The sequence below is a fragment of the Mirounga leonina genome, unplaced genomic scaffold (assembly GCF_011800145.1).
Source record: "Mirounga leonina isolate KUSES-001 unplaced genomic scaffold, KU_Mleo_1.0 Mir_151, whole genome shotgun sequence".
Classification (NCBI taxonomy): Eukaryota; Metazoa; Chordata; class Mammalia; order Carnivora; family Phocidae; genus Mirounga; species Mirounga leonina.
In genome coordinates this window covers 4,835,308-4,857,645 of record NW_023270377.1, presented here as the reverse complement: position 1 = coordinate 4,857,645, position 22,338 = coordinate 4,835,308, and the positions used below count along the sequence as shown (strand labels likewise).

General features: G+C 51.6%; 1 protein-coding gene across 5 annotated transcripts in view; it reads left to right on the top strand.

Annotated features, from left to right (window-relative positions):
* Positions 1 to 8: 8 nt before the first annotated feature.
* Positions 9 to 22,338, top strand: part of AGAP1 (ArfGAP with GTPase domain, ankyrin repeat and PH domain 1) — a 524,731-nt gene continuing 502,401 nt past the window's right edge. For all 5 annotated transcript variants that reach the window (XM_035006807.1, XM_035006806.1, XM_035006805.1 and 2 more), the window contains exon 1: positions 9 to 213. In XM_035006807.1, coding sequence (XP_034862698.1) covers positions 51 to 213 — 163 coding nt within the window. In that variant the 5' untranslated portion in view covers positions 9 to 50. The remainder of the gene's footprint in view (positions 214 to 22,338) is intronic.

Here is a 22,338-nt window from a genome sequence, read left to right as displayed (position 1 = left end):
GGCGGCGGCGGCGGCGGGGGGCGCGCTGCTCCGGGCGGGGCGCCTGCACCATGAACTACCAGCAGCAGCTGGCCAACTCGGCTGCCATCCGGGCCGAGATCCAGCGCTTCGAGTCGGTCCACCCCAACATCTACTCCATCTACGAGCTGCTGGAGCGCGTGGAGGAGCCGGTGCTGCAGAACCAGATCCGGGAGCACGTCATCGCCATCGAAGGTGAGGGCCGGGCCGCCGCGGGGCTTCTGGAAGGCGCGGGGGAGCGGGCGCGCGTGTGCGTGCGTGTGTACACACGCGCCGGGCCGTGGCACGCGGCTGCCCGCGGAGGGAGCTTGGCGGTGCTTCGTGTCCTGCAGGGCCGGGCGACGGCGGAGGGGGAGGCCGAGGGTGCCGCAGGCTCTGCGGGGCAAGATGGGCAGTAGAGTCTCTCCTGTGTGAAGGTGGCTCGATGCTGCCGCGCGTTCCGGGCCGTCCTAGTGACCCGGCCCAGCCGATGCCCGGGGGCAGCTGGAGGGGGTGGTGCCGCCGGACCCGTGACAAGTTACCAGGCCGGTCGTCTTGCTAGGTGTTGACAGACGTTTTGGGAAGTGCGGCTGCTGGGCTGGGGGCTCAGGCCAGCGTGTTTAGGCGGGGCAGGGCCGCCCCCTTCGTGTCTTTGCCCAATTCAGGGGGCCCGGGGGAGGCAGCTTCATTGAGCCCATGCAGACAGCCAGCCCGGGCTGCAGGCTGTGTCGTGTCCTCGTGCCTGTCCACCTGCCTCTGTGCATAGGCTAGTAGTCTCCGTAGGGTGTTTTCTACCAAAAGCCTTGGGCCAAATTAGAAGCAGAGCCAGGAGGACAGGGGATTCCTCAGCCTCAGGGTCTCACTTTCACAGGCCGAGAGGCCACCTCCCCTTTCAGCTTGTCCAGCGAGGCTGTGAGCCTGCAGGAGAGGTGCTGCAGAGTTCCGCCTCTCTCGGGCCTGTGGTCTCTTGGGATTATGAGCGGCTCTTATTTCTCTGCTAGTGGGTTTCTGGATTGTCTCCTTGGTCTGTCCCTTTGGCCCCACCAAGATCTGGGGGACAAGGGGGGATGTCAGTGTGGAGTGTGGAGTTCTACCCCTGCCACACTCAGATCAGCAGTTTTTCCTCTCTGTTGCCAGAGGTGGTACAAGGCCTGCAGGGTGGGCCATGGTACAGACTGTCCTAACCAAAGGCCACTGGGGCCGCTGTTGAGGAACACTGAGAATGTTCCACGGCCTGGCAGGAGTTTGTCCAAAAGCCTGGGTGCAGGCAGTCACCCAGCTCCCCTCCATCTGTGACGGCATCGGCCACGGGAAGGCTTTGCTTTGGCACCACGCAGTCTGAACTACTAACCCCAAAGCGTCTTGGTTTGACACTTGGCCAGTTAGATGGGGAAGGTGGATGTGTGGTGCTGATCCTCTTGGCATTTGGCAGTCCCATGGACTTGAACCACGTCCCGGCCAGGCTGCCGATTGGCCTCCTGCATCCATAGGGGACTTGCTGATTCCCTGGGAGGGTCTGAGCAGTGCTCCGCCTGTGTGGGACCTGGCTGTCAGAGCACCTGGCCACCTTGTTGGCAATTTAAGATGCTTCCAGATTCCTTGAGAGCTAGAGTCCCCATGTACCTCCGACAGGACTTGTGGGAGGCCATGGGACCTGCGCGCATCTGCTGATGGCTGGGTGATGTTGCATGAAGGTTCCTCCAGAGCCTGAGCGCTGGCTTTGTTGTGGTCAACGTGAAAGGGGCACTGTGCCTGTTTCCCTTGTCTCTTTGCTGTTCTCTGGCTGTATCCACAGAAGTCTGATGAAACACTTTGAAAGCTAGTGGCAAGTATTGAATGCACCTCGCCAAGAGCACCTCTAGCTGAGTGTGATTCATGACGCCTCGTTTTCATTTCTCATTCGGGAAGCCCAGCTCTGGGGTCTCGAGCACTTCCAGCAAAGCAATCTGACTTTCTAGCAAGAGGATGTGGTTACATTTTTTTTTTTTCTTTTTTTCCTCTCTTAAAAAAAAATATTATGTGGTTCCTAGATGATGGTTTTTGGTAGCTTGATGTCTGCCTTTACCATGTGACAAGTTAAGCCCTTTCTTGGCTGGAATCCTTGTCATTTTTAATAAGACTCAGAATCAGTGAATGAATCCTATTTAGGGCTTTGATGATGCTATTATTTTTCTGTTAGAAAAAGGAATGTCTATGTTGTGTTTGGCTGTTAATGAACCATTCAGATACGTTTCTGTTCTTTGCTCTACTGTGGCAATGATACCACCTTTCATTTGTATAGAACTTTAGCAGAAATACTCTTGTGTTCATCATGTCATTGTGTGGCTGTACCAGCCCCGTGAGAATGTGGGCCAGCTTCATTATCTTCCTTTTGTAAAGGATGGCAGTTCAGGGAGGGATAATGACCTCCTGAACATTTGACTGAGGTCATGCAAAGTCTGGTCTGAACCAGAGGATTGTTTGAATGGAAAGCCTCGGTCTGTACCTCCCAAAGCACCTTACACTGCCCCTCCTAACGAAAGGTAAGTTCATTTGTGATAATGAAATGTCTTCTCCCTCTGTGCCAACTTTAAGATATTGGCTGGGATTTATGTCTATACTGTTGATGTTTTGGAAATTGAGAGGATTGCTCAATTGTGTCAGGGTGACATTTTTGCTATGAAAAGAACACTGTGCAGAAACAATTTTGTGTAACTGTGCAGCATGTGGGTTATTCACTCATATGGAAACCAACAGCGTGGCCGTGGGGTACAGAGACTGCAGACGTTGTTCGGAGCTGTAAGTGAGCATGTGCCTGGAGCATTATAGTAACTCAGACATACACAGGTCTGCCCCGCCCGAGCACCTTGCAGGTCAGGATGACACAGCAGCCAAATACAAGTCTGAATTTTAAAATAGAACCATTTCCAATCAGGAAAGCCTGTGCACATCATAGCAGATAGTTTAAAAATCATTTGTCCCACCAAACAGAGAACAGTTTGCATTTCAGAGGCTATCCAGCTAGGCCTCCCCTTGCTTCTGTGGGTACATATACAAAGTTGAATTCCTATTTACAAAGTTTCTTGATTAGCATATTGTCAGCACTTTTCAATGTTACAAAAAATTTTGGAGATACAATTTCTTATGTTGGCATAATAACCCAGCACTTGGCTGTTCTATAATTTATTTAAAATTTTCCTATTTTTTTGGTGTTTTCAAGAATTTTTACTGTTGGCATGAGGAGTGGCCTTGTCAAAGGATGTTTGGCTTACATCCTTTCAAAGCTCATTTCAGAGTGATTCTAAGTGGGTCTGGATTGGAAAATCTCTTAGTGATGGGCTGAACTGTGAAAAGAGTTTGAAAGAGTTCACCAAGATTCCCAAATAAGAATGGGTCTGTGGACCCTGTTTGCAGGCCTGGGAAATGTGATTTTCTTTTTGTTTTAAAATATTAACTTATAAAAAGTATTTTTTTCAAAAAAATTTTTTTTTTTTTAAGATTTTTATTTATTTAACAGAGAGAGAGAGAGCACAAGTAGGCAGAGCGGCAGACAGAGGGAGAGGGAGAAGCAGGCTCTCCGCCGAGCAGGGAGCCCGATGCGGGGCTCGATCCCAGGACTCCAGGATCATGACCTGAGCCGAAGGCAGCCGCTTAACCGACTGAGCCACCCAGGCGCCCCCAAATTTTTATTTCAGACTTTGAGAGATTTATTTTTTCTCCCAAGTCTCTGGATTTTAAGGAAGCGTTGCTGGTGGTTTTCAGATTTACCTGGTTAGATTTCTGGGGTGTCCCACAGGGGTGTGGCATGCTCTGAAACGTAGCTGTGTAGCATGGATGTTCTCCATACCCAGACACAAGTCTGGGATCCGCTGCTTCCAGTGTGGACAACTTGTCTGGGTTTCCCTCTTTGGTTCTCTTTTAAAAAGTCTGTCTGGGGTTGATGGGTCTGAGGTAAATGAGTCAGCTGCCTTTCTTGTTAAATAAAGCTTGTTTTTCTCTTAGGGATAATGCCTCTGTTTGCAAATTGCACATTGTAATTCAGCTTGCTGGCAGCAGAACCGGTGGTGGGAATAACAGGGCAGTGGGTTCATTCGCTGGGGCAGTGGTTGAGCCCCCAGCCAGCTTTCATTGCCTCCACCCTCACCAGGTGGCAGATTAGGGGAACCAGGCTCCCCACTGGCCCCACTGGTGGTTTGTGTGGCTTTCTCTGGAGAGGCATGAGAGCCCTTTCCTTAGCCGGAAGGGTCTGCTTGGCGCCTCTGGAAAGGGCACTTTGACAGGGGATTCTAGGGCTGAGCCCCTGCAGTGGGGGACCTGGGAAGGTGGGGTAAGGGGCCACCTGATCCCATGATCCAGCTGAATTGTTGAGCATCTGTGTACAGCAGAGTGCTAAGTGCTTGCCCTGCATTGTCTCAATTCATCCTGCAGTGATCCCATGACATAGATGTCACCTCTGAGGTCCCGAAAGTGTAGGAGACTTGCCCAAGAGAGTTGACCTGGGTTGGCCTGACCTCAGTGCTGGCTCTGTAGCTCCTTATGAGACAGAGTGGAGCTCCTGGTTATTCATGGTTTCCACAGGCCTTATGTGCCACCACCCCAAGCATGGGTTGCCTTTACCCAAGATGAGAAAGGTTTGAGAATGATGCAGGTAACTGGGAGTATTATGTTCTCTCTGAAGTTGCTTACCATGGCAGAACTTCTAAGAGTTGGTTTTCATACAGAAAATTATTGAATCTGGTTGTTGCATGTGTACCTGTCTAGGGAACAAATACCTTCTTCCTGCCATGGAGGAGCATAATTTTTCTTTGCCATTAGCAACTGAATTCCTAATATTTAAGGTTTAGTCAAAGGGTGCAGGTATGGGGCCTTTTAGTTATTGATATGAATGTTGCAGTTTCTTCCTTAAAAATAATTCTCAGTTGACTGTTCCTTGCTTCCAGGTTAAATTTCATACTTTCCCAGCCTCTAGCTCCCCCACAATCTAGATGTCCCATCTGGCCTGGCTGATGGCGGTGTCTTCCCCTACCTCTCCCAGGCAGAATTATGGCCTGCCTGCTCTGTGTCCTTCAGCTCATCTCTAGCCTGAAGGACTGAGAGCTTTCTGAGGGCAGAAATAAGGTCCTGTTCATTTTTTATGTCCTCAGGGACTCAGTGTGTTACGTCTGGCCCTTGGAGGATGCCCAGGAATTGTTTGTTGACTGGCTCACTTGACAGAGGGGCTAACATTTTCTCTAGAGTTTGAGTCTTCTTGCTCCTCATTGGTAATATGAATAGTGTTTATCCTCTGGCAGAAGTTGAGGGCGTTTTGAAACTTGTCACAAGAGTACAGATGTTAGGGCTGGGCACCTTTTGGATCTGATGGGTTTTAGCTTGGGTGGATACTAAACACCATGTGATGTTTGGGGTGGAAATGAAATTTCTTTAGCTTGTGTAGGGGAAGGGGAGGAGGATCTGCTTGCTGAATCCTAGAACCTTTTGCAGCCAGGCTGTCTGCAAAATGAGGGCGTTTCTTTGTGACCGGTGAGAGTGAATTTCCGATGTAGGTGACTGACGTGATGTATCTTCAATGTAGCATTGAGATCTGTGGTTCTCAGAGTTAACGTGCAATCAGATTACATGGAGGAAAGCAGACTGCTGGTCCCCAGTCCCCGAGTTTCTAGTTCTTTAGGTCTGGAGTGGGGCCCAAGAATGTGCTTTTTGAACGAGTTTCCAGAGGCTGCCAATGCTGCTGGTCCAGGGACCGCACTTTGAGAAGGGTTGCTGTGGGTGGAGGAGCTCCATCGGGAAGGGCATCTTTGGGCCCACTCTCGGGCTCACATTCTTCCACGCTGGTGACAGGTAAGGGCTGGCGGCCGGGGAGTTGCTTCGGGCCACACAGCTTAAACATCGTGGAGGAGGGATTTAAATCCAGGTTCGAATGGGTTCACATCTGTGTTCACTTTACGTCCACAATGCCGAGTGCCCCATGAGGGAAGTGGTCAGATGAGGGGTGGACATGATCAAGGGGATCCTGTAGGGAGTTAGGACCAGCTTTAAGTCCCAGTCTGTTGTTCTGTGCACTTTGCTTCCAGTCTTTTGGAGATTGTTGATATTTCATGGAGTCTCCTGTGTCTTTAGAAGGGGTTCTTCAATATTCACTTGATATGATCATTTGTCAGATGATAATGTTTTGTTATCACTGGCGTGGAGCTAAAAAAGCATTTCAGTGAAGGAGGTGAACTGTGTTATTCGCAGCCTGGGAGGCTGACAGGGAGCCTGAAGTAAGTGACTCAGAAGGGAGAAGCAGCTCGAGCAGCCGCAGGAACCTTCACAACAAAACCTGTGGCCCTACTACCACCTCTGTGTTTGGTTTTTTTTTTTTTTTTTTGGTCCAAACCAGACTTTTTATTTGGTTAAGACTAAAATCCCTTAGTTTGCATCCTTCTTTTTTTCCTGTGTACCCTGCAGGTGTTTATAGTTTGTGAGTCTCGCTCTGGCTTGTTTTAACTACTGATTTGGTCTTGTCTCATGTTTCTTAACATTCAAAAAACCTGTGCGCCCCCGCACCCCCTCTTCTCAACACTGCAGATCCTTTGAGTCCTTTGCTTAAGTGATTGAGTTTGGCAAAGCGGATCAGACTTAGTTATTTTTAAAATCCAGGGTTCGGGGTTCTGATCTGGTGCTTAACTACATAATTCCTTCCCTTTGTTAAGTACCTCTCTCTGAGGAGCAGAATGCACTCTACAGATGTTAATCTGCAGTCTCTGCAGCATCTGTTATTTCTGTTCAGGGGATGAGGGCAAGGCTTTGTATGTGCCGCCGTGGGCCCCCTTCTTCCAGGAGTTCTGTGCTTCTGAGGGGCTAAGAGGGATTTTGGGTTCTTGCCTTATGGTGTGGGAAGCCCGCATGCAGGGCTGTGAGTGGAGTTACTTTCTCAAGATGCAGTGATGACCCATCCAGGGGCAGGGTAGTTTGGGTCCAATCCATCCAACCTCCCTGTGCTCCTGCTCACAACTGCCCAAGGCCTGAAAGGGGGTGTCTTGGTTGCCTCTGGGGGTTGTGAGGGAAGGAGAGCAGTACCACCCCCGCCAGAAGAGGTTGTTAATGGACCCTTTGAGTAACCAGCCAAATAGTTTTATCTGTGTGTGAGGCCGGAACATTTTCCATAAAGGGCAGGCTAAATATAAGCTGGAGGGTGGGGACCGGGGCCCAGGAGGGGGCTGTCATCCCTCAGATATTGTTTCTTCCACTGGTAATCAGAACTTGCCACCGGCCGGGAACAGGTGGCCACCCTGAGCTGCCTGGGAACAGATTGGTGTTTTTGTTTAACCAGGGCCTCATTTGCAAATTTCACACTTCTCCCGCTGTTTGGTGGGGATTGTCTTTTTTTGGGCTGCAGTGTTGGAGTATTTGTACAGTGTTTCTACACAAGCAACTGTCTCCTCTTTAAAGCTGCTCATGCCGTCTGCTTGTCATTAGCATCGTGGCTTAGAAGCAGCTTTTTATTTTTTATTTTTTAAGGGTGGGAAACACTTTTCGTGGTTCTGGGAGAAGAATTCAAATAATTACCGGCCATGTTCACAAACGATTTATGTTTGGTCTTCGAAATGTCAACATTCAACAGGCTCTCGCAAACAGAACCATGTTGATTTCCAGCTTAGGACACAGGCTCACCGAAGCTACGGTTACCATGTTCCCAGATAATAGTCTTCAAGGGAGATGAGCGTCTTTAGGAAGTCAGTTTAGTTTAAGTTCGAAGAGTTTTGGTTGACAGGGGACAACAGTATCGAGGAAAAGAAGAAATTAGAATTTTTTTTTTTAATCAACGCCTTCGACAAAACAAGACCCACCTTAGGTTCCTGGCAGAGTTTTTACTTCTTAAGTACGAGGCCAGAAGCGTGCTCTCTGCATGAGGGCGGGTGGTGGCCTTCAGCAAGATTTGGTATTGCAGGTGAGCTAATCACTTGCTGGTTTCGGTAATGAAAATTGATTTGGAGAGAGCTGATGGCCCTGAGATTCAGCTGTTTGTGTTTCCAATTGTCATTTTCTGTGAGGGGAGAGTTGGCATATTTTCCAGGGAGGGCACTTTCCTGAAGCCTGCCTACCCACCCTTTGTGGTTGTTTTTAAGGATCTGGGGTGCTGCTGTGAGCCGCGATCCCCTCTCTGTTCTAACACGGCTGCTGGTAGTGCGGGCTGGTGAACCTGATTTCAGACAAACAAGAGCATTGTTTCAATTTTAGGGTCAACCAGCATTCAGATTAAGAAACGAGGTGATTGGCACAGCCAGGACCTGTGTGGGGTCTGGGTTGTGTGTAGTTAGAGGATGTTGCCTCTGTTTATTTGTGTGTTCTACCATTGATGGGTGTTTGCGTGGTTTCCAGCGCTACGAACAGCGCTGCTGAGCACATTCTCATACCTGTCTTTTGGTTCCTGTCAGGTGCCTGGGCGTGGAGAGCTGTGCGGTGTTACCTGTGTGGACACAACCAATCATGAAACCAGTCTATCTGGTGGGTGGGCAGCCCCTATCTGGAGAGACCTTTCATTGCTGTTCAAGGTTCAGTTCATGTGGCTTAGGGACTGCCTTCCTCCTTTGATTTTAATTCTCTGCATTGTTTGTTCATAAATATTTAAGTGGCTAATTTCTGGCACTGTCTTAGACTTAAGGATTTTTCGGTGGACTGTTAAATCCTTGTTACTTGAATAATTACAGCTCTGAAAAGGGAGCTGTGTGAGTGAAATCCTTCACCGGGAAGTACTTCTCTTTAAAACGTGGATAGCACAGTTCCCCTGAGGCTGGAACGGGCCCCTTTGGGCTCTTCCTGGCTCTTGGCAAATCAGTAATCAGTTGGGGTACTCTTTCCAGAGGATCCCAGCCCGGTCCAGAATCCATCTCACCACCCCCATCCTGGGTGTTAGATAACCTTTGGATCTGTGTTGGCATTTGAAAGGAAACCCATTTTCCACTCTGGGCCTAAGCTGTTCTGTGGTCTTATAGTTACATATTAGCACTTCTCAGTTTCTGTTTGTAGCAATTATGTGCAGGACAGGAAAGAAAAAAAAGCTAAGTGTTGCCAACTCTGTTACTCTCAAGGGGTTATTCTCTTGGTTCCTTCTCTTGTGTCCTGGAGCTGCCCATCCTCCTCCACAAAGGCCACCCTGACTGAGGCCAAACCTGGGAGATCGTAAGGATGGGTGTGTGCGTGCGTGAGATCTTCTCCAGTGGCTTCACACAAGCAAATGTTTATTTTGAGGGATGGGGGTAGGAGGGCTGTGCTTATCTTCCCTGCTTAGCATGGGAAGTGGCTAGTGTGAGAATCAATAGGCAAGATTTTATTGAGCACCTACAATGGGGGCGAAGGGCAGTTTTTAAACCTGGGGTGGGGGAGGGTAGGCAGATGTGTGGGACCTGAATCCTTCTCCCAGCACACTTCAGATCTAGCTCAGGAGGCCACAGGAATACAAACTGAGATAACCCGCCGCAGGAGTTCGAGGCCATGTGGGAGAGCGAGGGCTGCTTTGCAGGGAGTGGGATTAACCCCACTTGGAAGCTCGGTAGGAATCAGGCAGTGGAGAGGGCTTTCCGGCTGGTGGGTAACGGGACTGACACCCCTGAACTGAATCCTCAGCCTACAGAGAACCAAGGAGTCCTGGATGATGGAGAAGAGCCTTGCAGGCCCCAGAGAGCAGGTCGGGAGCACCTTTATTGGGGAGTGGGAGACTATTGAGTATGGATTTCTGTTTGGGGAGGGGAGCACCGTGATGCTCAGCTGTGGCCCTGCGAGCTAGAGGGAGTGTTGGTGGCTGCAATAGCGGGGACGGGCAAGGAGGGCTCACAACTGGGAACCACATCCAGGCTGTTATGGGGGAAGGTGGGAGCACAGAGACAGGCCCCAAGGGATGGTCAGGGAGGTGCAGGCCTGCAGTGGCCTGGGAGACTTAGGTTGGATGGAGGGGGTTGAGAGACTGAGGTTTGATCCTGGGAACACAAGAGTGGGGCCTTGTTGAAGGGATTCCATCTACAGATGTCCTGAGGTGGGGCGGGGCGGGGCGGGGGGGGTTGCTTGGCCATGCATGACAGTTCCCTGGGATTTGTGGAAGAGGGTCCCGTCCCTGTGGGGTTGGTTTGCATATGTCTGTGGAACAGGCCCAGAGGCAGGCATCTGGAACATATTGTGGCCTCTTCCTCCCCTGCAGACTTTCAGTGGGTGTCTGCGGTGTCCAGGCATGAGTCTCTCGGGAGTATGGCTGGTGTGCATCTCTGTCCACAGGGGAGCTTACGTGGTTGAGCTGTTGCTCACAGACCCTGGTCTGTGGTGGCCCCTGAGGTCCTGCTTGGCTAACCAGGGAGTCTCCTGGCCAACTGTGCCTTTTTCAGAGCAGTGTAGAGTGCATACTCTATGATGCTTGATTGATGTGTCCATCTATAGCTACATCTGAATTTATTCTTTATATCCGTATCTCTACCTAAGCCTGTGGCTGTATCTGTTAGGTGTGTATAATTTCCACCCAATGGCTTGAATCTACAGATTCGTAGAGCCAGGTGCCAGGAGTACAGAGGTGAATGGGCCATTTGCCATGTGTAAACAGGACAGGTGTGTGCTTTGGGCCAGGTGTGTAGTGGGCCAGGGAGGTAGTGAGGGTGCTGTGAAGAGGCCTGGAGGCTCCTGGAGGATGCCTTGTTTGAGCCCCAGAAGGCGGGAAGCTAATGACATGGGGGGGGGCTGTTGTTGACATGGCACCCTGTCATCTTCTATCAGGACGCCTTGGAAAACTCTCATTTTTGCCCAAAGAAATCTCACCATTTTCATGCAAAAAAGTCAGCTTCCGTTTTTTCATTTAGAAAATTTCAGTTTTATTCAGGTTTCTCAATCTGTTTGCCTTTCTGGTCATTTCATGCTGGGGAATAAAGTTACTTATCTCTTTTTGTCCACAGTCTAAATCTACAGGCTTTTTTTTTTTTTCTTCCCCTGCTTCAGAGTCCCCAAACCCTATGCTCTTTCCCTAAATTCCCAGCTGGCCAGGAGAATCTTGAGTGGAGCTAAAATCATGGGCAGGTGGTGTGGTTTGTGCTTCTCTCTCCAAGGCCCCGAGGCCCCGAGGCCCCGAGGCCCCGAGGCCCCGCCTGGACGCCGAGGGATGCCTGGAGGTGCTAGGTGGGCGGCTTTTCCTGAAGGTGCTTCAGAATTCCAGAGTTCGACATAAGAGCCTGTGTTCTTCTAGAATTCCACCTTCTTCTGATGGGATGCAAGTTGCTGTGCACTCAGATTGCCTGCTTAGAGATAAACGAATCATAGAGTGGTAGAGTCTTACTCGTCTGCAGAGATCGGGCACCCCTCCTCTCGTTGGTATTAACATCGGGTTGCTTTGTGTTGAGCAGAGGCAACTGCTCATCTGAGTGGACGGAGCCCTCACCCACCTGCGGGGTCTCAGGCACCCCCCTCCTGGGTCTGCTTAGGGAGGGGGAATATGCCACTAGTCTAGGGCCTGGGATTCATACGAACAAGGCATTTTGTGGCTAACTGACGAAATCTGCATATTAACTGCAACTTGAGGAGGCTTTCTTTTCCTCAGCATCTTGTGATGAAAATTTTCAAACACAGAAGAGTTGGAAGAATGTTTAGAGGGAACTGTTCTGTTCCCTTTGCCTTGCTTCTCTAACTTGTTAGTGCTGTGTATCTCCCTGTCCAGCCAGAGGATTGTTATCTAGCTTTTTCTCTAGATAGCAGTTTTCCAAGGCTCGTCCAATTTTGGCTTGGAATCCAAAGGATTTCTGGAAACGGTGCCAGTCAGGGTGTTATGGTGTCAGGTTCGAGGTGCGGTGCCAGCGGGGGGGAGGGGGGCGAGGTGCTGACTGTGGGTCGAATGTGAGGGACTCTCATTTTGCACGGGAGTTGGTTTAATTTGGGCTTTGGAAGGACAGCTTTTTGTTGTGTTAATGCTGATTCAGTTCAGATGTGAACCCAAAAGGAAACTGACTTGAACTCTGGCTTGAATTCCCCATTTCAGTGTTTGTGTTTGGGAGGGCAACCCCTCTTTGGGCCTCAGTGGTTTTGGGGGTGGGGTGGCACAGAGGACTTTGGTTTTAGGAGTAGCCAATGTGTTGATATGGAAGACAGGCATTTTCTTGTTTAATAAGTTACTTGTGATCACTTCCTGGAAGGAGAATGATGTCATGGAGGATCACAGCCGCGGTGACTCTGTGGCCTATAGCGGACAGACACCTCTTGCCTGGGGATCCAAGACAGGCTCCTGCCTCAGTGACTTGGCGTGGAATTCTTGGGACACACATGTCCCTTTGGGCCTTCAGTTTAGCATCTGTGGGATTGAACTTTGATCTCAAGGCTCCTCCTGTCTCTGAAGTGACTGTTAGTGCCCCATCCATTGCTCCTCATTCCCCAAAATGACCAAGTCTGGTGGAGGGGGAGGTGGGGATGGACGCGTGGGGAGGAGATGGTCAGATGAGGCCAGACTGCCCTAGGGCCTTGTGTTGAATTGTTTCCTCCCCCAACAAGCTCAGTGAAATCCCGCTCAGTAGAGCGATATCCAGCAAAGGGAAGGAAACATATTGTGTGTGTGTAACCCATGTGCTACGTAGAAGAACTAGCACTGAAGCAGGTACCTCTGCTGAAGGCTTCCTTCTAACACCTGAGCATGGGCAGGGGCGTGCGGAAGAACCTGGTGGACGATAATCCCAACGCTCTGCAGTACTCGGGTCCCCAGACTTAGAGACAGTAAGAAGCAGGTGTGCCACTGTCTGACCCGGTGATGGTGTGTCATTGTCACCGGGATGGGCACGTGTTAAAAGCTGCTGGTGTGATGAACACGCCTGTGATGCGTATGACTTATACGGCAGATTTTAAGGCAGATCCTAGAAGTCTAATTAAGCTCTCAATCACCTCCCTGGCTCATGAGTTTGAGGGAGCCGCCTCCAGAATTGGAGTCATCCTGACCCTGAATGGGGGAGCTGAATTATAGTGTGATTCCTGTCTCTGCAGTGTTAATTGCAGTGTTAATTATAGAACCTGATTAGCCCCAAATTCCTGTTCTCCAGACTGGGCCCAAATGGGGCATGTCTTCTGGGCTGTTCTTGAGCCAGCAGTGACCTCACAGTGGGCTGGTGGAGTCCCCAGCCTCCTCCTCATCTGCCCCCTGTAGTGCTCTCCACATCCTGCCCGGAGCTGGCCCTCCGACCAGGCGGCCTGGGGTGGGTGGATACGGAGTCAGCAGATTCCTTCCCGGATCCTCTCTCGAAGTCTTCACCACACAGAGTCATCTCCGGGTGGGCCTTGCTTCTGCCGGCCAGTCGGAATCTCTTCTCCCATTCCCGTGACTTCCAGCATCCTCGCTCATGGTCCTGCCTTTGTTTCTATGCCAGATTTCGGTTTCAATGGGCCTATGTGTCCAAAATCTCTAGCCAGAGCTCGGGCTTTAATTTCCCTTTTGTCACAGTCCTGTCTTCAGCACGAGCAGGCTTTGAGCTAAGGGGAATTTATGGCAGAATGTGTCTCGGTTGTCACCTCTTTGTCACTCAGCGAGGGGTTGAGTTTCTGAAGAAAAGGTTGGTGGCTCAAGTGCCCCTCCCTTTCTCCCCACTCCTTCCTTTCTCACAGTGTGGGAAAGCTTAGCTTTTGAACATGTCATCTGCGGTGGGACAGGGGTACTTTGGTTCTTCCAGCTCAGTTTATGATCTCCAGCCTCGTTCCTGTGTTATCACGGTGGAAGGCATTTCCAGAAGACTTGCCTCTACATTTCATCTGGTCAGTTCCATAACAGGCATCCCAAATTCTCCTTCCGGCTTGGCACCCTCCGAGTATTGCAAGACCTCTTGTTTCTGAGGCCTTATCTTAAATGCCACTGCTCAGGGATCCAGGGCTGTCTGCCTTGCTGGACTCCCCATCCATCCTTCCCTCTCCTCCCTCTGTCTCTGGTGTGTGTGTCCGTGGATGCATGAGGATGTTTATCCCCTGTTTTATCCTGACAGCAGCCCGGCAGCCTTGGCAGTGGCTTGTTCACAGGAAGGGTGGGTGGTGGAGACATGCATGGACCGTCCGCATGGGGGTCTACACCTTCTCACGCCGGAGAACAGTTCCTCACCCTGCTGCAACCACCTGTTGATTCTGAAGACAGTCCCTGCCTAAGAATTCTGTAGGAAGATACCATGTAAGAGCTAATTGCAGAGAACTTTTCTAGAATCTTGTGTTTGGAAGATCCATTTTCCATGGTTACTGTTACCTTGGCTCTTGTTACATAACTCCTGTTAGATTCCGGGGGGTTTTGGAGCTTGGGTTCTAATATTTGAAAAACATGACTTAAACTACGGTGACTATGATATTGTCTTTTTGGGGCTTTCTGGACATAAAAACAGGACTTGTAATCAGAAACCTGAGTTTATTTGACCACGAGTTTCTTTGTTGGTTTGAAAATATGCCTCTGGGGACACTCCTGATGAGCTGTCAGAGGCTGTGTCCACAGGAGCAGGGCCGCCGAGCCTTGGGGCCACTAACGCAAGCCTAGCGCTTACGTCTGTTTTCCCTGACCCAAGACCGTGCTGGTCGTTCTCCCTGCACACTCCGCGGAGATGGGGAGGAAGGGCTGGTGGGCGAGGGGCTGAAGGGACAGCACGTTAGACCAAGACCCCAGCCATCTGCTTATGGAGTTGACTAGAGTGCGTCTTCCTGATGGTTTCTCTATGAGCGTTGTGATCCCAGGCGAGACTCTAGCCCCCCCCCCCCCGAGCTTGAGGGAAGCTGGAGCTGGAACAGCCACTTGCTGATTCTTTCTCTCTAAAGCCCCAGGCTCCCAGGTCACTTGGGCTGGGCCAATGCCTAGCTGAGCCCTTCCTGCTCTTTCTCTGGGGAATTAGTTGGCGATCACTGCGGCCTTTTTCCATGCTGAGCTTCTGTACCTGGAAAGCCCCAGATGGAGCAGCTGCTGGGAATCCGTCCGGCTGGTTGGGAGCACCCCTGCGTGTTGGGCCCAGGGCCGCTGCCCACTGGCCGGAGCCCCCGCGCCCTCCCCCCAGGCTGCTCCACCCAGACCTTAGCTAGGAGCTTGTTTTGAGGAAGAGAAGACAGAAAGAGCTACCTGAGGTCACTATGCGCTGTGCAGGCCTCCGGGAAGAGGCTGGTGCCGGGGTGTCCCCACGGGCCTGGGGAGCAGCTCTGCTCCAGCAGTCGGGCAGGCCCCGGGTTTGCCTTGTAAATGACACCGTTCGTTGCCTGGAGGCGCCTCTGACAGCTGCACCTGCTCCGGATTCCAGAAATTTCTGTGAGACATTTCATGAACACCCTCCCTCCCAGTTTCTTCCCCTCTCTTCACCTGGTATAACCCATAACAGCCCCAGCTGTTTACTGAGTGTGTGTCATGCATTTTTGCCCCTTTTATCAGGTTCCCCCCAGGACAGAGATGGTAGAATCCTCATTTTACAGGTCAGGAGCTGGAGTTTAAAGCCTTCCCTGAATCTCCCTGCACCCTGGAGCTGGCTGAGTTAGCATTCAGACTCGGTCATTCGAGTCACGGTCATGAGGTTTGAATAAAACAGAAACGAAGCCTCTCAGATCAGACCAAGGTCTGCAGAGGCACTGGGGACCTCCCCCCTTGTCTGCACCTCTTCTGCAGGTTCCAGTTTGTGATTGGAAGCTCATACACCCAGTGTTTTATTTATCACTGAAGTTATAAACAAAATAAAAGCTGCTGGATCACGTTGACTCTGTTGCTGAGGTGTGGTGATGCTGGGATGCCGAGTGGCGGTTTGGGTTGCACGAGGAGGAGACACGGTGGCAGGCTGGCTGCTTGCAGTGACAGGTTCGTGGTCTGGGACAGGGACAACTTCCAGATGGCGTGCCCCTGAAAATTCACCCAAGTCCGGGGCGCCTGGGTGGCTCATTCGGTGAAGCGTCTACCTTTGGCTCAGGTCGTGATCTCGGGGTCATGGGATCAAGCCCCGCATCAGGCTCTCTGCGGCGAGTCTGCTTCTCCCTCTCCCTTTGTGATCTCTCTCACTTTTGCTGTTTCTCAAATAAAATATTAAAAAAAAAAAAAAATTCACCCACGTCCAGAAAATCTGCAGCACCTGGGGTTGGAAGTATAGCTCTTAAGCTGAAGCCACACGAACTATGACATTTTAATCATGGAGATGCTAGCAAGCAGTTGATTTTTAACACGTATAAACAGAAGTTACTTTTCCTTGGGGCTATAATTAGCATAATAGGGAGAAATTGACACCCTGGGAATCAAAGGAATTCGCCCGAGGTCACACACAGTGAGGTGGCTGAGCCGGCCCGGCGGAATCCAGGGCACTGTCCTGGTGCTGCGTTAATGGGAGAGCGTGGCCAGTTTTCCATTTGGGAAGCTCGGCACAGGGTTTGCTTTTCACCACAGGTGTGGGTCGGATGGGTCCGCTGGCACCACCCCTCTTTCCCACTGGGGCCTGGGCTGGAGAACGGCGCTGACTCACCCGGGTTGAGCTGTGGTTGACTTTCCAGGATGGGGTTGGTTCTCTGATTCCTGTCCAGGGCTCTGTCCACAGCATTCCTCCCATGGGCATTCGGTGATGGTCTGGATTCTTACTCTGTTCTGGGCCTGACTCTCGCCCTGTGCAGGGAGCTGACCACAGCACCCTGCCTGGGGCTGCAGGCTCAGTGAGGGGTGATTGGGAAGGCTGTGCCCCCCCCTTTCCTCCCTGGCATTGTCTCGGTGGGGGGACTTGGGCAGCACTGCTTCCTGAGAGTTCCCACCCACACGGTCCTCACGGGCTTAGCAGGACCCCTGCCCTCATGTGACGGAGCGTTGTGGGCAGTTACTGTGAAAATTGCTGGTGGGGCACCTGGGTGGCTCAGTCAGTTAAGTATCCCACTCTTGACTTCGGCTCAGGTCATGATCTCAGGGTTGTGAGATCGAGCCCCGAACCAGGCTCTGTGCTCAGCAGGGAGTCTGCTCCTGTTTCTCTCTCCCTCTGCCCCTCCCCCTGTGCACGTGCGTGCGCGCTCTCTCTCTGTGTCTTACTTTCTCATAAATCTTTTAAAAAAATTGCTGGTGAACTTTACAGTAGAGCCCTTTCTGTACACATTTGACTCATCAGTTTCAGAGAGTTAAGATTTATGTAAGAGACACTGCACATATCGAAAGTTTACAATTTGGTGAGTTTTGACAGACTCACCCACAAAACCACAATCAAGATATTGAACATGCCTATCTCCCCACATATTTCCCTGTGCCCCTTCATGACCCAGCCCTCCTGCTGCCTCCATCTGCTTGCACTGATGCGCTTTCTGTCACTGTGGGTTAGTGTTTTCAATTTATTTATTTATTTTTTGTTTTCAATTTAATAGAAATGAAATCGTGTAGCAACAGACCCCTTCTTTGTCTAGCTTCATCCACTCACTGTGGTGATTTTGAGGTTCGTTCAGCTTGTCGGGTGTATCGGTAGCGTGTTCTTTTTCATTGCCGACTAGTATTCTATTATGTGGATTTACCACAGTTTATCCTGTTGATGGATACTGATCGCCTTGTTCACGGCTTTGGTTTTTTACAAATAAAGCCGCTGTGAACATCCAAATATGGTTCTTCATATGGCCGCATGCTTTCAGTGTCTCTTGGCAAATACCTAGGAGTGAAGTGCCCGGGAGATGTGGTGGATATTTATCTCACTTTTAAAGAACTGCCCAACTTTTCCAAATCAGTCGTTTGATTTTTTGCTCCTGTCAGCGGTGTGAGAGTCTCCACTTCGGGCTCAGGCTCAGCAGGCTCCTGAGGTGACTGCTTGGGGTGGCACTTGTCCTTCAGAAAGAGGACGTGGGGGCACCTGGGTGGCTCAGTCGGTTAAGCGTCTGCCTTTGGCTCAAGTCATGATCCCAGGGTCCTGGGATCGAGTCCTGCATCGGGCTCCCTGCTCAGCGGGGAGTCGGCTTCTCCCTCTGCCCCTCCCCCCGCTTGTGCTCTCTCTCTCTCTCTCTCTCTCTTTCTCGCGCGCGCGCTCTCTCTCAAATAAATAAAATCTTTTAAAAAAGAGGATGTGCCGTCTGTGTCTCATGGGCCGTGAGGTGTGCGGGGAGGCCGAGGTAGGGGTTGAGGTGGAGCGGGAACCAGGTGAAGACGCCCAAGGGTGAGGAGCTGTGATCACATGCATCCGTGTTTGTAAAAATCAGACCCATTTGGGTGTTGTTATGAGATTAAAAACTAAAACCGTCTGGGTAAGGTCCACGAGCTGCCTCTCAGGTGCCTCCGCAGCAGGCACGAGGGGCAGGCATTGAAATGCAGCGGGCAGAAGGGGTCAGGTCTCCGTCCTCTGCATTGCTTCATGACCCCCCTGGCCTCAGTTTCCCTGCCTGTACTCCAAGTGTTTGGCCCAGATTGGTGGTTTTTAATGGGGGGAGGGGGCAGTTTTGCAGTGTTTGGGGAAATTTTTAATTGTCACAACTTTGGCCTCTCGTGGGTGGTGACGGGGGATGCTGCCCAGCAGCCCGGCCCGCTACACCTCTGCGGTTCTTCCCAGCTTCTGATCTGCATGCAGAGCCCTGTGCTGACCAAGGCTTACCCGGCGCATGCCTTTTTCAGGTGGCAGCCGCAGGTGTGTGTACCTGTGTGCTCACCGGGATCTCACCGGGATGGAGGACTTCTCCATGAGGAAGGCTGACAGGGGAGGGGGAGGTAAGGGGCTGCCTGAGCCTCCCTTGGCTTCTTCTCCCCAGAGTTTTCTAGGAAACCGACTCCCCGTGGGGATGTGACTTTCCCATCCCGCCTCCAACTGCTGGAGTAGGCAAATTCCTCCCCGCTTTTTATGACTAACTGCCTGGCAGCCTGAGCTCAGGACAGTCTTAACGAACCTCTTTGATTATTAACCTTTGCTTGGCTCAGGGAAATTGCTCACTTGTTCTCTGGCCAAGAGTAAACCTGGAAACTTTTATTTGTAAGTCTTTTTGACAACTCTACATTCTGGAGAGTTTAGTTCCTTTACTTACAGGGTGGGGAGAAAACCCTGTGTAATTTCCTCAAAGCGTGGATTTTGCTCCTACGGAGTTTTATGAAAGTGCTCATGGTGGGGTTCAGTGTGTGTGTGGGGGGATGATGGTGTGTCCACATCACTTCCTGTCCTGATGCCACATCAACAAAATGCTGGAGAGCCAGCTTTTATCTTGGTTGGGAGTTTGGGGGTGTCCGTTTTTTTAGCTTTGGGGGGAGCATACCAAGGATGAGAAGTGGTTTCCTAGACATAGCAATAAGAAAATAATCCACGCATGTCCTTCTGCGTTCCTGCCTTGCTTTCCCCCAGTAAGACATGCCGTGGTGCACGCTGCAGGACAGACGTATACTGCAGGACTCGACACCTATGCTGGCCTCACTGAGGTCCTGTCATGCTCAGCGGCTCCCATGTCCCCTGAGAGCTGCAAACTTCCGTGCCAGCCAGAGAGCCTGCCCTTTGCCTCCCTTGCCAGGAAATGAACATACGTGAGTGAAAATGTTAGGAAATGCTTTTGGATGTTCTGAGAAAAACGTGCTGTCCTGTTAGTAGGAGCGAGGGTTCCTGGCTGGTCTGGGTCCTTCTGCTGAGTTGTGAAACGCTTGTTGGCAGCGGTGGTGGAGTTGGGCACTCCTGGTCCTGCTCGGGGATGTTCACGTCAGCTTTCGTCACTTCTCTTCAAATCTAGTTTGCAGATTATTGGGCCTGTCGATGCTTTTCCAGTTCGGATGTGGCTTCACTAGCATTTTCTCGACACCAGACCGAGCTCATGCAGTTTGCGAGTGCGTGGGCTGCAGTTTTCTCCCTCCCCGTGTTCACGTCATTGCGTCCAAGGGGGGACCACTGTGCTGCCCCATAAGCCCCCGCCTTGCCATCTCCACCCGCACACACGTGCCTCCAGGGGTCCGGGGGCAGTCGTCAGGCCTTTCTTAGTGAAAAAGCCGCAAGGTCCCGTAGCATACGGCCCCGCATGTTCAACCTTCTAGAGAACAGCTCTTCCAACTAAATAATGATCTTACAGCCTTTCCAGGTTTAGTGGTGTGATCACCCCTAGGGTTCTATTGAGATGTTTTATGCTCAGTCCGACGGGTTGTGCACTTCCCCTGCATCGTGGATGTGTGTGCGTGTGTGTGATAGATGTGTGTGTATATTTTCGTGATTAAGCACAGGCCCTCCCATCAAGTCTCCCCTCGGTGCGTGCCAGCTTGCCCGTGCATATGTGCTTGGACGTCCGAGGATGTTGATGTGGTAATTCGCGTTTGACAGCCTGGCTCACCCGTAAGTGGATTCCAGAACAAACCTGGCCAGGTCTTGCCCTGCTTAAAAGCCTCTAATGGCTCAGCAGGCTTTCAGAAGGAAGTCGAAATTCCTTGACCTCACCCCTAACCCTGCTGAGAACAAATCATGGGGTAAATCAAGAAAAAGGAGTTACTTTGTTTAGCACCCAGGGCCCTTTGCCACAGGCCTGCCTGATCTTGCCCCTCAGCAGTTCCCTGGGGGCCATCTCGTCCACCTCACACTCCTGGCGGTCCACGTCCTGCCTCCAGGCATGCTGCTCTTCTAACCCGACTGATCCCTGCACCCCTCAGGTCAAGTGCCACTGCTCCCCCGAGGTCATTCAGAAGCCCCTGACACCCTGCCCGGCAAGTAGCCTGTGCACTTTGTCTGATTGTGGGATCTCCTTCCCCAGCGTGGGCTCAGAGAGCTCTGGGACTGTGGTCATTGGGACTGGACCTGTGGTCACCCAGGGTCTGCTGGGTGGTGGGAGCTCCATGGAGCCTGACCGCCTGCCAACAGAAGGACCTCAAAGGCCTTGTCCCTTGGCTGAGTCCATGGGTAGCAACAGGTGCATGCCCGATGTGTGATGCACGTATTCCAGTACCCAGACATCCCAGAGAAGAGGCCCACCATCGTAGTAATGAGTGGGTGAGGCGGTGCTTCCTGGAATTTGAGGTCGCCATGGCTGCCATTTTGAGAATTGCCTTCAGAATTTAGGGCACTAAAAAAAAAAGTTCTTAAATTTAGGCAGTCTCTGCCCTAAGCAGATAGTCTTTGCTTTTTAGAACAGAATTTGCTTACTCTTTAAGCTGGGGAGCATGATAAGTTGGTCCATTTGGGTCCTTCGTTGAAAACATCAGAATCCCATTCTAGGTCATGCAGGCAGATGTGGAATTTACCAGAAGGATGTGGGGGCGAGTCACCGTGGGAGGCCAGCCCGAGAGCCAGCCCTGGGGCTGGACTGAGCCAGGTCCACTGGTGGGGTGCAGGGAGCAGGCACAAGTCCCGTGTCTTTGAGACACCGCATTTTTCTCCTCGGCCACCACCTGAGCCTCCTGCTCCTGGAGAGCATCAGCTACCTCTTGGCCGCCTTGACTGACGGCCCTCCGGAATGGTAGTAGAGAGGAGGGGCAGGCCCACGACGGCCCGTGCAGAAGCCGTCTCCGAAAGCTGGGAGAATGGGCCCGGGCTGTCCTGTCAGCTGTGAGATAGGAGTCACGAGCCTGTTCATGCCTCTGCTGCAGGCTGCCACTTCCTTGTCATTCTGTTGGAGAAATTCTGTTGAGCTGTACACTGTGGTTTTAAAAGAGAATGTGTTGGGTTCATTGGTGACTTTTGACACAGATACTAGTCTTTAAGAGGTATAAACATCACAGGCAAACTTACCAGTGGCTTCAGACATTTTGAGTGGCTCCTTGCACACATAAAGGACAGACGCTAAACCTGCAGGGAACTGGGAGAAAACGCGGTGGACCGCGCCGCCTGGTAAGCCTCAGTGGACATGAGGTGCTTTTTAGAGTGGACACGGCGTCCCTAGGGCCTGCTGGATGTGGGGAGACGTTGCTGGGCTGCGTGTGGGCTCCGTGGACCAGGGGTCCTGTGGCCTGTGACAGGTGGTGGGGCAGACCGTGTGGTCCCCACGGGGGCACACTTGGCTGTGCCTCCCTCCTCTCCTCCTTCCTGCTTCGCCGTTGTGGCCTCCTGTCTTCCCGTGCCACGGGGGCACCCCATTTCTGTGCATGCCAGGCAGTCCCAAATGCCCTGTGGAAGGAAGGCCTTTCCTGAGTGCTGGTCTCTGCTCCCCGAACAAAACAGAGAGGCTGTGCCCTTTCCAGCTGTCAAACTCAGAAGTCTTGTTTGAACCTCCCTTACGGCATTTTCTGCTCCCCCGTCTTCTGACTACCGCTGGAGAAGCAGTATGTCGAAGGGGGCGTCTTTGAGGGAAGTCTGATGCTGCTGCTTTCTAACTGTGCGCCTTGGGGAGGCCCTCTGATTTCTGAGCCTCTGTCTTCCTGCTGTCCTCAGAGGATGTGCGTGTAAGTGCTTGGCCCCCAAGGCGTGTGGTCCCTGCTGCGGCTCTTCCTGACTGGCCCTCGCCCACCTGGCCTCCGGTCGCACCTGGAGACACTCGGGCAGATGTCTGTCT